This window comes from Rana temporaria, chromosome 11, assembly GCF_905171775.1.
Source record: "Rana temporaria chromosome 11, aRanTem1.1, whole genome shotgun sequence".
Lineage (NCBI taxonomy): Eukaryota > Metazoa > Chordata > Amphibia > Anura > Ranidae > Rana > Rana temporaria.
In genome coordinates, this window is record NC_053499.1 from 27,772,511 (window position 1) to 27,790,134 (window position 17,624).

At 41.8% G+C, this 17,624-nt stretch overlaps 1 protein-coding gene across 1 annotated transcript in view; it reads right to left on the reverse strand.

Annotated features, from left to right (window-relative positions):
* The window catches only part of PPFIBP2 (PPFIA binding protein 2), a 210,398-nt gene that overhangs the window by 52,261 nt on the left and 140,513 nt on the right, over positions 1-17,624 (reverse strand). Inside the window, 4 exon segments of the mRNA XM_040328281.1 lie at positions 3,523-3,587; positions 7,091-7,197; positions 11,832-11,907; positions 15,222-15,283. Coding sequence (XP_040184215.1) covers positions 3,523-3,587; positions 7,091-7,197; positions 11,832-11,907; positions 15,222-15,283 — 310 coding nt within the window.

Genomic DNA, 17,624 nt, shown 5'->3' on the forward strand with positions numbered 1-17,624 from the left:
ATTACTGAAAATATTTTTGGGCATATAGAGAAGCTCTGGGTATAAATAAATAATAAAGAGAGATAGAGAAGAGAGATAGAAAATATACATTTTATTTTATACATTGTATTTGTTTTTCCCCTTAAACTCTTCTTGAAGACATTCTTCAAGAAATGCATTTACATTTTTTTTTTTTTTTATTCCCAGGCTTTTTTTTGTCTTGTGCTATTTTCCCATTTATCCCACCAGTAACAACAGCTTTTGTTCAAAACTGCTTTTCTGCCCATATAAACCTATAAAACCAAGCAGGTCTACTGCTGGTAAAATGCACCTGCAATCAATTCCGAATGATCTCCGATGCTACGTTTGCACAACTAGCCCTTGGTGTCCCATGGTGATCACACTCACTGTATTGTGTCTACAGAGGAGTAGTGCTGTCACCCCAAGACAGAACGTGTGTTGGGCAGGGGCGGACTGACCATTGAGGCACTCGGGCACTGCCCGAGGGCCCCATTCCACTAGGGGGCCCCCATCAGGGTTGCCAGGTTCAGTAAAACCAGGGACAGCATGTAAAAATCTGTGTTTTTTTACATCTGTCCCTGATATGTCCGAAATCGACATGCTTTTGATGTGAAAATCACGAGATTTTAGCTGCCCCGCCTCTGCACTGCCTCCTGGCGTGGTGGTCATCTGTAAGCCCGGGGGCCCCATAATCTTCTATTGCCCGGGGGGCCCCATGAGTTGTCAGTCCGCCCCTGGTGTTGGGACTACATTGACTATCTTAATTTGAGTTGCAACCTGATATTTGGAGAATAGCAGCATGGCTTTGGGTCAACCTTCATACATAAAGACTAGTATAGCATGAAGAATGAAATGGTGCATACAGTATTACTTGGTGATAAATGCAAAACACATTTTGGTTAGGAATCTGACAGTCAGACACATTATGCAACACACTGGGTGTAGGTAACTCCAGATCCAGCTGGGAATGCATTTCTAAAATTACTCAGAAGCATAAAATGATGATGTAAAGCCAAATTAATTACACAACAGGGTTAAATGAGTAAAACATCGGTTTTCCAGGGAAATTGTGATTGCACATGGAGTATTGCCCAACTAGACATATCATGCCTCAAGATCATACCCAGAAATCTACTGTATGTAATCATGCCATGATCAACTTCTGTTGAGAGGTGGATGCCACACACTAAAATTTGGCTGATCTCTGCTGAATTTGCAAAATTTCGATAAGTGTATGATCTGCCTCTGCTCAAAGAACCCCAGAAACTTCTGGAGGAAGTTCAGGGGTCCAAAAGAACCCTGCATGAGAAAAGCCACTATAAAACACTACTGTTAACAGATTCCAAGAGTTATATGATTTTACACATTATTAGCTGGATTCAGGTAGGGTGGCTCACTTTTGCGGCGGCGTATCGCATATACGCTACACCGCCGTAAGTCAGAGAGGCAAGTGCTGTATTCACAAAGCACTTGCCTCCTAAGTTACGGCGGCGTAGCGTAAATGGGCCGGCCTAATTCAAATGTGGAACAGTGGGGCGTGTTTTATGTAAATTATTCGTGACCTGACGTGATTGACGTTTTTTTATGAACGGCGCATGCGCCGTCCGTGGACATATGCCAGTGTGCATTGCTCCAAAGTACGCCGCAAGGACGTATTGGTTTCGACGTGAACGTAAATTACGTCCAGCCCGATTCACGGACGACTTACGCAAACGATGTCAAATTTTCAAATTTCGACATGGGGAACGACGGCCATACTTAACATTGACTAGGCCAGCTATTTGTTCGACTAATTTTACGCCGGAAAAAGCCGTACGTAAACGACGTAAAAAAATGCGCCGGGCGCAAGTACGTTTCTGAATCGGTGTATCTAGTCATTTGAATATTCTACGCCGAACTCAACGGAAGCGTAAATATGCACCCTAAGATACGACGGCGTAGGAGACTTACGCCGATTGTATCTTAGTCTAATTTAAGCGTATCTGGTTTCCAGAATACGCTTAAATTTAGGACGACGTAGATTCAGAGTTACAACGGCGTATATACTGATACGCCGGCGTAAACCTATCTGAATCTAGCTATATGTGTAGTCTATTATTTGACTTTACAATTCTCAAGCTGAGACCCTACAGTGAACATTTATACAAACCTTTTAAAAAAAAATAAAAAATCTCAGTACATTCAATGACTTGATAAATGTTTTTTTTACCACCAGAACATTTATTTGTTATTCAGCACTGCACTTTAATTGGCAATTGCGTGGTCATGCAACTCCGTAACCCAAATGAAATGTATAAATTTTTTCCCACACAAATCGCGATTTCTTTTGGTGGCATTTGATCACCACTGGGTTTTTTCATTTTTTATTATATGAACCAAAAAAGATCAAAACTTTTACAAACAATATTTTCTACTTTGTTATTAAACCTACCCAAAATTCTCTATAAATTTAGGCCAAAAATGTATTCTGCTACATGTCTTTGGTAAAAGCCAAACTGCGATTATAGAGACATTATACTATTGTGGACACTAGTATAGTTCAGATACTGATCCGTACAGGCACTAAACTAGGAATGGCGGTGATCAGCAACTTGGAGCCCTTTCACACTGCCAGCGCCCAAAAAACGCCGGTAAAGCACCGCTAAAACTAGTGGCGCTTTACCGGCGCTATTCGAGCGCTAGCGGGGCGCTTTTAACCCCTGCTAGTGGTCGAATAAAGGGTTAAAAGCGCCCACAAAGAGCCGCTGCCAAGGTGCTTTCCACTGATTTGAATGGAAAGGGGCGCTTTAGGAGCGGTGTATTCACTGCTCCTAAAGCGCTCCAAAGAAGCTGCTTGGAGGACTTTTGACGCCCTACAAGCGCAATGCCTCAGTGAAAAAGCACTTGGACTTTCACATTGGGATTGCAGATGAGGCTTCTTTCAGGTGCTTTTTTTAGCGCTAAAGCGCCTGAAAAACACCACAGTGTGAAAAGGGTCTTAGTGTCACTGTGAAAGTGTGGCAGACAATCTGGCGCTTACTGACACTGGAGACACACTGACGTTGCTAAGGACAATACAGAGATTGGTGATCATCCAGCAAACAGTTAAAATTGTGTTAGCTTTTAACATTCACTTTTGGAGTAAATGGACTTTCCCGAACAAAAACTACAAACACACTAAAGCCTTGTACACACAATCCGAATTTCCTATGAAAAAAGTCTGACGGAATGCGTTTTGGACGGTCGGAATTTGGTCCGACAGTGTGTATGCAAGACAGCTTGAACAGAATTCCTACGGAAAATTCCATTCGATTTTATGCCATTCTGATCGTGTGTACGGGGCATAAGAATTTTTTATTTATTTTTCCCCTCGACTGAACAAAGTCACTCTTAAATGTTCTCATCAGAGGGTAGAAATTGAATGTCAGTTTGACACCATTAGAACATTAACATGGCTACATGGCTTGCTTCACTTTCCATTGGAAGGGTTCATGTTTCCAACCCCCCCATTGACATATAACTCACTGTATTAGGACTTCTTACCCATTTTCCAGGATGTTGTGTGGAGGGGACGATGGGGCAGTTGGCGAGGACAAGGTGGAAGATCCCTATATTGGGAAACAGAAGGAGATGGTCAGGACAGACTGTTAGAGAAAAATAAGAAGAGTTGAAGCTGTTATATCTGCAAAGGGTGGGCCATTAATGTTCATGTAAAGGCAGGTGTCCCAATACTTTTGGCAATATAGTGTATATGAAAAGAAAATTACAAAAAGAAAAAAAAAAAAAAAAAATGTGGTTTGTGCCAGAAATCCAGTGAAATGTTAACCTCCTTTACACTCTACTTTTTCCTTGCTGCTATCAGTTAACATTGAACTTGTGTGCTCTGTGGACTACTGAACACCTTCCCTTTGTTACTGAGAATAGGAAACAGGAAAGTGGGAGGTACTCTGTAGTCTTAACACAATTCTTGTCCTAGGGCGACAATGCTGCTCCTAGATAGATACAATACAGTTACTGAGCATTGTCACCCTAGGATAGAGAATGTGTTACCAACAACATCACTACATAGAGGAAGGTCGGAAGAAAGAAAAGAAGAAAGAAAGAAAGAAGAAAAGAAGAAAGAAAAGAAGAACGAAGAAAGAAAAGAAGAAAGAAAAGAAGAACGAAGAAAGAAAAGAAGAAAGAAAAGAAGAACGAAGAAAGAAAAGAAGAAAGAAAAGAAGAAAGAAAAGAAGAAAGAAAAGAAGAAAGAAAAGAAGAAAGAAAAGAAGAACGAAGAAAGAAAAGAAGAAAGAAAAGAAGAACGAAGAAAGAAAAGAAGAAAGAAAAGAAGAACGAAGAAAGAAAAGAAGAAAGAAAAGAAGAAAGAAAAGAAGAACGAAGAAAGAAAAGAAGAAAGAAAAGAAGAAAGAAAAGAAGAACGAAGAAAGAAAAGAAGAAAGAAAAGAAGAACGAAGAAAGAAAAGAAGAAAGAAAAGAAGAAAGAAAAGAAGAACGAAGAAAGAAAAGAAGAAAGAAAAGAAGAAAGAAAAGAAGAAAGAAAAGAAGAAAGAAAAGAAGAACGAAGAAAGAAAAGAAGAAAGAAGAAAGAAAAGAAGAAAGAAGAAAGAAAAGAAGAAAGAAAAGAAGAAAGAAAAGAAGAAAGAAAAGAAGAAAGAAAAGAAGAAAGAAAAGAAGAAAGAAAAGAAGAAAGAAAAGAAGAACGAAGAAAGAAAAGAAGAAAGAAAAGAAGAAAGAAAAGAAGAAAGAAAAGAAGAAAGAAAAGAAGAAAGAAAAGAAGAAAGAAAAGAAGAACGAAGAAAGAAAAGAAGAAAGAAAAGAAGAAAGAAAAGAAGAAAGAAAAGAAGAACGAAGAAAGAAAAGAAGAACGAAGAAAGAAAAGAAGAACGAAGAAAGAAAAGAAGAACGAAGAAAGAAAAGAAGAAAGAAAAGAAGAACGAAGAAAGAAAAGAAGAAAGAAGAAAGAAAAGAAGAACGAAGAAAGAAAAGAAGAAAGAAAAGAAGAACGAAGAAAGAAAAGAAGAAAGAAAAGAAGAACGAAGAAAGAAAAGAAGAAAGAAGAAAGAAAAGAAGAACGAAGAAAGAAAAGAAGAAAGAAAAGAAGAACGAAGAAAGAAAAGAAGAAAGAAAAGAAGAACGAAGAAAGAAAAGAAGAAAGAAGAAAGAAAAGAAGAACGAAGAAAGAAAAGAAGAACGAAGAAAGAAAAGAAGAAAGAAAAGAAGAACGAAGAAAGAAAAGAAGAAAGAAAAGAAGAAAGAAAAGAAGAACGAAGAAAGAAAAGAAGAAAGAAAAGAAGAAAGAAAAGAAGAACGAAGAAAGAAAAGAAGAAAGAAAAGAAGAAAGAAAAGAAGAACGAAGAAAGAAAAGAAGAAAGAAAAGAAGAACGAAGAAAGAAAAGAAGAACGAAGAAAGAAAAGAAGAAAGAAAAGAAGAACGAAGAAAGAAAAGAAGAAAGAAAAGAAGAAAGAAAAGAAGAACGAAGAAAGAAAAGAAGAAAGAAAAGAAGAAAGAAAAGAAGAACGAAGAAAGAAAAGAAGAAAGAAAAGAAGAACGAAGAAAGAAAAGAAGAAAGAAAAGAAGAAAGAAAAGAAGAACGAAGAAAGAAAAGAAGAAAGAAAAGAAGAAAGAAGAAAGAAAAGAAGAACGAAGAAAGAAAAGAAGAACGAAGAAAGAAAAGAAGAAAGAAAAGAAGAACGAAGAAAGAAAAGAAGAAAGAAAAGAAGAACGAAGAAAGAAAAGAAGAACGAAAAGAAGAACGAAGAAAGAAAAGAAGAACGAAGAAAGAAAAGAAGAAAGAAAAGAAGAAAGAAAAGAAGAAAGAAAAGAAGAAAGAAGAAAGAAAAGAAGAACGAAGAAAGAAAAGAAGAACGAAGAAAGAAAAGAAGAAAGAAAAGAAGAAAGAAAAGAAGAAAGAAAAGAAGAAAGAAAAGAAGAAAGAAAAGAAGAAAGAAAAGAAGAAGGAAAAGAAGAAGGAAGAAAGAAAAGAAGAAAGAAAAGAAGAAAGAAAAGAAGAACGAAGAAAGAAAAGAAGAAAGAAAAGAAGAAAGAAAAGAAGAAAGAAAAGAAGAAAGAAAAGAAGAAAGAAAAGAAGAAAGAAAAGAAGAAAGAAAAGAAAGAAGAAAGAAGAAAGAAAAGAAGAAAGAAAAGAAGAAAGAAAAGAAGAAAGAAAAGAAGAAAGAAAAGAAGAAAGAAAAGAAGAAAGAAAAGAAGAAGAAAGAAAAGAAGAAGAAAGAAAAGAAGAAAGGAAAGAAGAAGAAAGAAAAGAAGAAAGAAAAGAAGAAAGAAAAGAAGAAAGAAAAGAAGAAAGGAAAGAAGAAGAAAGAAAAGAAGAAAGAAGAAAGAAAAGAAGAAAGAAAAGAAGTGGAAAGAAAAGAAGAAAGAAAAGAAAAGAAGAAAGAAAGAAAAGAAGAAAGAAGGAAAGGAAAGGAAAGGAAAGAAAGAAGAAAACAAATACAGTCAGCACAACTAAAGACTGGTAAGCAGCAATATATGAAATTTCTGCTGTGGGGTGTTGTAGTCCACCTTTTCAGAAAGAAGAATTAGGTGAACACATATCCTGCCAACAACCCCCCCCCACCCCCGTACTTACCTCTGTGGGTGATGTCAGTGCCCATGCAGCATTCCAGGGATCCAAAATACTTCTCCTTGTGCAGTGCTTCCAGGACAGATCAGAGGGAGTCTGATTGGTCTGTGCTGGCAAAGAAAATTACTCAAATCTGTCCTGCAAGCTCTGCACAGAGAAAAAGGAAGAAGAGTGGGAATTTCAAATCCCCAGACCGCCATACCCGCTTCATGGGCACTGACAGCTGATGATCCATGGAGGTAAACATAGCAGGTACTGAGGGGGGTGTACAAAGTTAGGTGAACTTACACTTTAAGGACAGGGGAGGTCAGCGCTGAAAACCTGCATAAAGCTTCAGGGATCCCATCAGACTTATATTAATAGGTTTTTCTCATCAGAGGTCAAAGCCGAGTCCCATTATAATCACTGTGCCCACTACAAACTAAATCAATCCGATTTACAAGCCCGCTGTAGATTTCCTAACCAAATCAGCGCATGCAGCTAGACACCCATTAGAGAGCCCGCGGCACAAGATTCAATTCTACTACCTCTGATTTTAGCAGCTCTGTCGTCTGATTGTTCTTTGGCATCAATTTCTTCATTGCCGATTCCACCTCATCCTCGCTGCTGGCAGAAAGAATTCTCTCCGAAGAGCCTGGAATACATTGTTAACCAAATTAGACTTGAAACAAAAACTATAAAACTTTGATCAGAACCGTGTGCTGCCGCCATCTTTTGCTGGATTAATGTGGTTTCTGTTTTGCATCTAGAAGATTGGATAGAATTAAATGGAGAGGACTGCCCGTTCTTAAAGAGTATAAATTAGTAATTAATTTTAACATTTGATGTGACGTTTTCAGATTTTCTTTTCGCTGTTCCAAGAGAATACCGCACTCTTCAAAGGATTATCCCCTTTTCTGTGCTGGGATGGCGACTTTCTATATCCCCCCCCCCCCCTGCTATCCAGTTCACAAGTTATCCAACATTTGGAGTCACACCAGACTCTGGGACACGTTTAGGGACACTGGGTGGGGTACCTGTTGCCTACCCTACATTATCGTCTTTCAACAAACCGTGCATTAGCCTAAGTTTTTTACCTCTATACACAACGGTGTTTTAAAGTACCTACCACATGCCCAAAAGGCTGGTTAGGTAACAGTGCTGTATATACCATACTGTAACGGTCACCACCGTTTACGACCTTCCATCAACTACGACAGCTCATCTGACACACAGACAAACCAGCAGGCATCCCATTTCCCAGAATAACGAGACTTGCTCCGTGTTCTCTGGTTTCAAATGTAAGACGCTTTAATGGTACACTTAGCTTTCTTATATACAGTACAGCATGTTAAAGTTAATCACAGGAACAATGAACTCCCCACCCACACATCACACATTGGGGGGCTTCAATCACATTCTTTGAGCTAATTACTAATTGTAACAGAATGCATTATCCAGACAGCCTGGCTCCGCATATAGCTTGACAAGTCACATCTATTATCCATAGAATTCACAGTGTTAGCATCACACAATTAGTTCCCCTCAATCCACATCTTACACAGACTTTCTGTCTCCGACAAAAAGGTATTCACACCTGATCATCAATGGGCTTTAAACAGTGTTATCACACAATGGAAAGGTCTTAGGAGCAGACCTGAATTAACACCTCTACAGCCTTACACAACGGTTAATGCAATATCTTAGGAGTCTATTGACCTGGTTTGGGTCAACATTAACCAACAACTTGTAATATCTCAGATCCTGCAATATGAGCTATCAGTAATGTCCCCTATCCTGTAATTTAGGATATAATTTCTCAGTCACCCTATGGCCCTATCGGACATAAGGTGACCCTAGACATAAGACTCCTTGGTGACGCCGGTACAGGAGTACCCCTCATCCTTCCAAAGTCTCTGTTTGTCACGGATCATTCCGTTACACATACTTTTGCGGAGACCTGTTTTATCTACCTCTATGCTCCTGATGAAGCGTCCTGTACGCGAAACATGTCGAGAGTAAAAGCAAGATCTACCATTCCGCATATCAAACTCAGTCTCAAGGATTAAAAGTTTATATATACCCTCTGGTGCTATATGTTCTCATGTTCATGAGTATATCTGCATAAGTATAAGCTTTTATGTAATATTCTTTATAATATATACTGAGTTAATATGCTGATACTGTACTGTTTTTTCACAAAGTTATGTATACAATTTTCTTCGTATATCCTTTTTATAAATAAATATTTATAGATTTTTTACATTAATTACTTGTACCGCCAAAAGTCCATTCTATTAGTCCAGATTAATTTCCACTTTCATATTATCGGGACGTTGGTACACTCAAACAGTTGCATTCACAGTAACTAGTCGCCCTGTGTTTTATGCATTTTTTGGCAAGGTCCACTTAAATTTGTGTAGTAGCAGTCTGATGCCATATAAAAGTTGGCAGGCCTCAAAGCTTCACTACAGAAGCGGTCTTCAACTAATTCCAAGTACACTTTGAAAGCTGTAAACAAAGCTGTATATAAAAAGGCAGTGGTGTCGTGGTTAGCACTTTCGCCAAGCAGCAAAAGGGTCACTGGTTCGAATCCCAACCACGACACTAACTGCCTGGAGTTTGCATGTTCTCCCTGTGCCTGCGTGGTTTTCTTACCAAACTACAAAGACATGCTGGTAGGTTAATTGGCTCCTGTGTAAATTGGCCCTACTATGGGTGTGAGTTAGAGACCTTAGATTGTTAGGGCCAGATTCACAAAAGAGATACGGCGGTGTATCTCCTGATACGCCGTCGTATCTCTGTTTCTAACTATGCGACTGATTCATAGAATCAGTTACGCATAGATAGGCAGAAGATCCGACAGGTGTAATGGACTTACACTGTCGGATCTTAGGATGCAGTACCGCGGCCGCCGCTGGGGGGAGTTCGCGTCGTAAACCAGCGTCGGGTATGCAAATTAGGAGTTACGGCGATCCACAAAGCTTTTTCTCGTTGTTACGTCGTCGCGAGTGTTAGATTTCCGTCGCAAAGATAGTGCACCTTTAACATGGTGTAAAAGTACTCCACCATGTTAAAGTATGCCCGTCTTTCCCGCGTCGCTTTTGAATTCTTTTTAAAAAATGTAATTTTCCCGGCGTAACTTTTTTCACGTCGCGATTTACAAAACGTTGGCGCGGCGTAATTTCGCGCAAAGCACGTCGGGAAATTTGCGACGGGAGCATGCGCAGTACGTTCCGGCGCGGGAGCGCGCCTAATTTAAATGGTACCCGCCCCATTTGAATTGGGCCGCCTTGCGCCGGACCTGTTTACGATACACCGCCGCAAATTTCCAGGTAAGTGCTTTGTGGATCGGGCACTAAATCGGAAAAATTGCGGAGGTGTAACGTAAACCGGTTACGTAAAATTGCGCCCGCTCTACGTGAATCTGGCCCTAAGCTCCTTGAGAGCAGGGACTGATGTAAAATGTACAATATATATGTAAAGCACTTTCTAAATTGACAGCGCTATACAAAGTACCCAAAATAGGCCTATAAGGTTTTACACATTTACCCAATAAGCATACGTAGAGCTCTGGTTTCATTTAAAAATAATTTATAAAAAAAACAAAAACAAAAAAAACACACCCACCATGAAGAAGGGAAATGACCATGAAAACACCCCCATAGTTACAACAGGCAAAACTCAAGACAGTATATTATAGAATTAATTGCTCGTAGATCATGTCTCACAGCCTGGAAAACCCATTAAAACAGTTCCCTAGCAATGGTACAACATAACCATTGCAACTACCACATAGGAATGCATTATAGAACCAAAGTATGATGTCATAGACAGGAGTTTTGTATATTTTAAAGGATTGGCCCGTATGCAATTTAGAATATGTAAATATTGCATGTAATTGCCACCAGGGCCACCACCTACTTTTTACGTTCTATCATTGTCTAAATGTAGAATTCTTGGTCATTCATAGCCTTGGATGGCAAAAACAAATCTAACAGTTTGCAGTTACAGCAGCAAGTAGTGAAAAAAATAAAAATAAAATGCACATGATAATATTTGTGTGTCTGGAATGCCGTATGGAAAGTGTTCTTGAACTAGGCAGATAGTTTACTGCAAATCCGGGGGAACATAAAGAAGCATTTCACAAGCTGTGATCCACACAGGCTCAGTAGTACTAAAGGCTCATTGGCAACGGGACGCTTTTACAACTGCTCCTAAATGATTAAACTTGACAGATGGTAACCCATGTTTAAAACGTCCATTTTGCCGTGTTTACATGCCGCGTTTGCGTTTAGAAGAGTTTCAATTAAAAAAAACAAAAAAATACTAAAAACGCCTATAAACGAAACACTGCTAGTCACGTTTAGCGTCTGAAATGTGCAAATCTTCTGCGTCTGAACCCATTTTTTTTGCTTTCAAAGAAACGCTGTTAAAACGCAACGGCCTAAAAACGGCAATAAACGAGACTGTGTACATGATCACATAGGATAACATTGAATGAGTTCAGGGGCAGTTGAAAAGAAGTGTCCAACTGTCTCTGAACGTACGTTTAGTAGCGTCCCGTGTACAAGCAGGGCCGCCATCAGGAATTAGTGGAGCAGAGAACCGGGGGGGGGGGGGGGGGGGGGTAGCACCACGGGGCCCTGGTATTGGAGGTATGAACATACACTACAGACCAGTGTTAATTTTGAAGTCATATTTCAATTTCCGATGGCCTGAAATCCAATTGTTTTTTTTCCGTCGGAATTCCGTTCAAGCTGTCTTGCATACACACTGTCAGACCAAATTTTGACCGTCCAAAATGCGGTGACGTAAAACACTACGACTAGCCGAGAAAAATGAAGTTCAATGCTTCTGAGCATGCGTCGACTTGATTTGGAGCATACATTGTTTTTTTCCCCCGTCGGAGTTGCACACAGACAATAGGAATTTCCTATCGTTTCTTTTTCTCCCATCGTAAAAAAATAAAACATGTTCTATTTCTAAACACAGACGGAAAAAAGTCAGATGGGGCCCACATATGATCGGAATTTCAGATGAAAAAAGTCCATTTTACTTTTTTCATCGGAAATTCTGATCGTGTGTACGCGGCATTAGTCTTTTGACTAAAAAGGCATTTTAGTCATCTCAGTTTTAGTTTTATTCATTTAGTTGACGAAATTAACACTGCTGACTCACACTGGCAAATTTATTTTGCTTTTGGAAGTTGTACTTTTTGCAAAATAACATTTTCCAATAAACACTTTCAGAAGCTTAAAAACTATCCATTGACTTCCTATCACTTACCATGTGTTGCCATCACAAAGTTTTTCACCCGTCTGTACTGGTTTAGTAGCAGTGTAAGCTCTTCTATTCGCAGGTCCTATAGGAAAAAAAATAAAAAATAAAAGAAGAGTAGTGTTTATATTAAATATTCCAGACCCATATAGGATCCAAATAGTAATAGATCCAACTATGCAACTTTAACTAAATCAATAAAAAAAAAAAAAAACACGCTTGGATAGGAATCTCAGCAAGCACAATATATAGGGATGTGGGAAATGGTAGTGACACACACACACACACACACACGTTGACTTGGTACATAACAAAAGACCATCCATCTTGAAGCCCTACCTTCTAATTCTAGAAGATAATTAAAACACAATATTTGCTATAAAGAAAAAAAAAAAAAAAAAGAAGATTTCATCCAGTGTAAACAAGATCAGGGCTTTTTTTTTTCACAGCAGGAACGCGGGGGGAACGCAGTTCCGGCACCTCCAGTAAGGAGTACTGGTGTGTGCTGGAGGGTCTATTGATGCAGTCTGCTGGGAGATCTATTGTCACTGGTGGGGATCTATTTTTGCATGGAGGCCTCTTATTTCTGGGTAGATCCATTGTTGCTAGTGGCGGGGGGGGGTCTTATGTTTCTAGGGGGATGCAATTGGTGCTGGGAGGGATCTACTGTTGAGGGAGAGGTCTATTGTTGCTGCCTCCTGGAGGGTCTATTGATGCAGTCTGCTGGGACATCTGTTTTTGCTGCCGGGGGTCTATTGTTGCTGGTGTGGTATTTTGTTGTGTGGGGGCTCTATTTTCGCTGGGGTGATTCTACTGTTGCTGGGGTAGGGTCTATTGTTGCTCACTGAAGGGGATCTATTTTACTGTCTCTTTGTTATCATTAAAAATGTACGGGCAAATCACTTAGTAGCAAAAATGATACTTGGTTCTGTATTCTCTAAAATGGGCGGTACAGTGAGGCCGGTAGGAGGCGGAACCAAGGAACGGTTGTCAGGGGCCGGGAGGGAGCAGAAACGAAGGGTGAAGGTCGGAGTTCCTGCACATATTCTCTGAGAAAAATGCAGATTACAACATGAAAGCAAACGCGGCGCCACTACTTTTCTGTGCCTCCAGTTTTCACATATGGTTGAAGTTGGGCTTCAAACTCATTAGGCCAATTTTTAGAGAACTTTTATACACAGAAGTGGTACAATGAAAGTAAAAAAATAAATTAGCAACAAGTGTACAGAAGATGCTGTAAAAGGAACCAATGAGAACATTTATTCCTGGATTTAGAACACTTTGATGCTTAAAAAATTTCCATGGGACAATTTCTGCCAAAGAAGACGCCACGTTCTTCCTTACTCCATGGCTGCCAAGAGAATGGTCTCTATTACAATTTAAAAGGAATCTGTTTGACATAGCTAGGTTGAAAAAATAAATAAAAAAATGTATATATGTATATATATATACACACACACACACACACACACACACACACACACACACACACACACACACACAGTTCAACCAGCACATGGACACAGAGCAGTTAACTCATAAAAAAAACAGTGCCTTGAAAAAGTATTCATACCCCTTGAAATTTTCCACATTATGCCATGTTACAACCAAAAACAAATGTATTTTATTGTGATTTTATGTGACATGCCAACACAAAGGGGCACATAATTGTGAAGTGGAAGGAAAATTATAAATAGTTTAACATCTAAAATCTAGTGCAGGGGCCTCCAGATGTGGCCCTTTGCTAGCCTTTATCTGGCCCCTGGGGCACTATTTCTCCCTTTCCACTGATACCAATGATGGGATACTATTCCTCCTACTATTACCAATGATGGCATACTATTCCTCCTACTAATACCAATAATGGGGCACTACTCCCCCTACTGACCACCAACCCTGAGGCCATATTTATTCTCACTGATGCTGGGCTCGGGACATTTTCTACCCCTGCTGGCCACAATCCGGCCCTCCCAAAGTCCGAAGGACAGTAGACTGGCCCTTTGTGTGAAAATTTCGGAGACCCCTGATCTAGTGGAACAATTGCCTTCAGAAGTCACCTAATTCATCAGTACGTATATGGGAAAATCGTGGAAATATACAGGCAACAATGTGGGCAACAAACTGGCAGCAGGTTTATAACAGACTAGCAACCGTGACAATGCAAGGGCAACAAATAATGGAAACACAAAAACGGCAATGGTGGTAATATACAGGTACCAAAAAGGGCAATGGTGGCAATAAACATTCAAGGACAACAATAAATGAACAAATGCATAGACAACAGAAGGGCATTCATGAAAATACGTGGGCAAAAAATAGGCATTCATGATGATATGAATAGATGGGCATTCATGGCAATACATGGACAGTCATGTTATGTGAACTACAAGTGGCAACGATACATAGGCAAAATGCATGAACAAATTAGTGCCCAGGGTTTTTTCCACCACCCCCTCCTCCAGGGCTGGACTGGGACTGAAATTTGGCCCTGGACTTCATCCAGACTGGCCCACTTCCACGGGTCTCTCCCATGGTGGCCGGACAACTCCCGCACCCCCCCCGCCACCCAAGCCCCCTCTCCCCCTTCACTAGCCGTTCTACTTTATTAGAGTAGAAGGGCTGGTACTGCTCCTCTTGTAGACAGTACCAGTGGGGAAGCTAGACATTATTTCACCCGGGGCAAAGAATCAGTTCTGTGCCCCCCCCCCCCCCCATGGGACAAGATTAGGTAGAAGTGAGAAACTCCCAGGCCATAGCTGTTGAGCCAGCTGTCTGTCCCCTCCCCCCATGATCCTCTGCCGTCCCCCCTGCTCCTCTGTTCCCCCCAGGTGAAAGCTGCTGGGAGAGAGAGACAGAGGAGTGGAGGGGGGCGTCAGTCCGCTGTCACTGAAGCCGGCCCACTGAGCCATCGGCCCACCGGGAAACTCCCTGTAGTCCCAATGGCCAGTCCATCCCTGCCCTCCTCCTCCTACCTTTACTCCTGGCTTCCAGCGGTGAGCTGTAATCTCTACCTCTGCTCTTACACATACGTTCAGCTGCCAGAAGGAAGCGCTGTAGGAGAAGAAAGTACAATCTGCACCTCCAGCTCATTCCTTGGCACCATAATGTGACTAGATTTACCCATCGAGTCAACCAACTGGTGGGCCACCTGGAGTGAACTGCTGATTAGCTGGTGTCTCTGGTCAGTTCCAGAGAGTTCATAGGCATGCTTTCTTTACCTGTTCTGTTCCACTCTCCTAATCTGGTCAGGAATGAGGGGAAATGTTCAGTTGTCAGTGGGGGTCAATGTTCAGTGACCCCCACTGTTCAGTTCAGTGGGGGTCACAGACAGAAATTTTAAATGCTACCCACTTTAATCTCAAAAATAAAAACGTCATCTTCGACTTCAATCCATCTCACCTTCTCTTCATTTGCCGCCAACAGGGTCTCCATTCCCGACTTTAACCGCTGGACCTCTTGATCTGTTGGTTACAAATATTGTTTAGTATATTTTTGCGATTCGAATGGAAGCAATTATACTTCATCGCGATTAGCTCTGAGGAAGCCACAGATTTCTTGTATCAAGCATATGTGGGGTTAAGACATTGAAGCAGTGACAAATTAAAATGATCTTGGCAATCAAATGCTAAAAATAAATGCCGTAATTTACACCTGCCACCATTAATCTATAATTAAGAGATCAGTATTGGGTGGACTTGCCCATTATTTTCTACCAGGCAGATGGCAAGAAACGCACATCCAAACCAAACCAAATCACATGCGGGGTTTGCTGCATGTACAAGCTTAAATCAAACAAGACTATGCTAAAATTTGGGGAAAGCATAACCTATATACACACAGAGATGAGATCTATGGTTTTACCTGTGACATTTCCTATAGTTCTTTTCATGCACAAAAGAATCTCTATTCATTCCTGCAGACTGGCGATGCAGCTTTGGGATCCATACTAGGAATACAGCCCCCACCGCTGGGGGGGGGTCAGCGGGAGGAATACAGCCCCCACCGCTGGGGGGGGGGTCAGCGGGAGGAATACAGCCCCCACCGATGGGGGGGGGTCAGCGGGAGGAATACAGCCCCCACCGCTGGGGGGGGGGTCAGCGGGAGGAATACAGCCCCCACCGCTGGGGGGGGTCAGCGGGAGGAATACAGCCCTCACCGCTGGGGGGGGGTCAGCGGGAGGAATACAGCCCACACCGCTGGGGGGTCAGCGGGAGGAATACAGCCCACACCGCTGGGGGGGTCAGCGGGAGGAATACAGCCCACACTGCTGGGGGGGTCAGCGGGAGGAATACAGCCCTCACCGCTGGGGGGGTCAGCGGGAGGAATACAGCCCTCACCGCTGGGGGGTCAGCGGGAGGAATACAGCCCCCACCGCTGGGGGGTCAGCGGGAGGAATACAGCCCCCACCGCTGGGGGGTCAGCGGGAGGAATGCAGCCCACACCGCTGGGGGGGTCAGCGGGAGGAATACAGCCCCCACCGCTAGGGGGTCAGCGGGAGGAATACAGCCCCCACCGCTAGGGGTCAGCGGGAGGAATACAGCCCCCACCGCTAGGGGTCAGCGGGAGGAATACAGCCCCCACCGCTAGGGGTCAGCGGGAGGAATACCGCCCCCACCGCTAGGGGTCAGCGGGAGGAATACCGCCCCCACCGCTAGGGGTCAGCGGGAGGAATACAGCCCCCACCGCTGGGGGGGTCAGCAGGAGGAATACAGCCCCCACCGCTAGGGGTCAGCGGGAGGAATACAGCCCCCACCGCTAGGGGTCAGCGGGAGGACGTTTTAGTCTGCCAAAAATCTGTGGGTTCTCGAAAGTTAAATCTTCGTGACCCTGGAGGCGAGACCCTGACACATCATTTCTCCTGTTCATGTGCTGCAGTTGCAAAATATGTCCTCTTTCTTGCTACTTTTTTACTTTTATCTCATGGAGAATGCAGTGGGAAAAACTGGAACAATTGTTGCTCAAAAATGCCAATAAACGCTCAAAAACGCTAAATGAACGCTATTGCAAAAAGGTTAAATGTTGAAATACTCCCTGCAAAGCTACTGGCGTTTTTATTACCGTACATTTTAGCGCCCAGTAAGGACCAGGACCTGTAAGATAAACGGCCATCACCATAGTAGCACAGGGATTGCCAGCTTCCGCATTGGTCGATCAGTTCTGAGATTCGCATACAATGTACCAAGCTGGAACAATGCAAGTATGCAAAACAAATATTTCCTGGAGCGTGGCTTAAAGTATTGCAAAAAATAAAAAATAAAAAAAGGCAAGCATCTAATAGTGTTAAATGAATCTGATGGTCTAGGCAAAGTATGAGAAGATACACGTATTATCACTGATAACTACCAATCAGAACCTGCAAATCTAACCACTGTGGATTCATCTGCACTATATGGCTCAGAGCTGATCATGGGATTCTGCAATTAGTTCCCTCTTATTATATAAAGACCACACAATGCATTCAGCAATGATCTGCAGTTCCCCACATATATCAGATCATCATTCACAGATTTGACTAGCCCAGTTGAGGTGTTGCTATGGGCAACTGCACATTGCATTATTAAACATCTCTGCAAATGTAAAAAAAGGCCTTTAGTAAACTGCAAAATGACAAATCACCACCCAACCAGCAGGCAACATATACAGCAACCAGACAGTCTGCCCAATCCAGTGTCTGAAAACCACGCCGTTAATTCGACCAACAATTAATTAAGTGATTTAGCAGATTCAGGACAAGCCAGGGTAGACAGACGGAAGCACTGAGACGATGTTAGCTGTCTGCTTGCTGCTAGTAAATTGCAATCA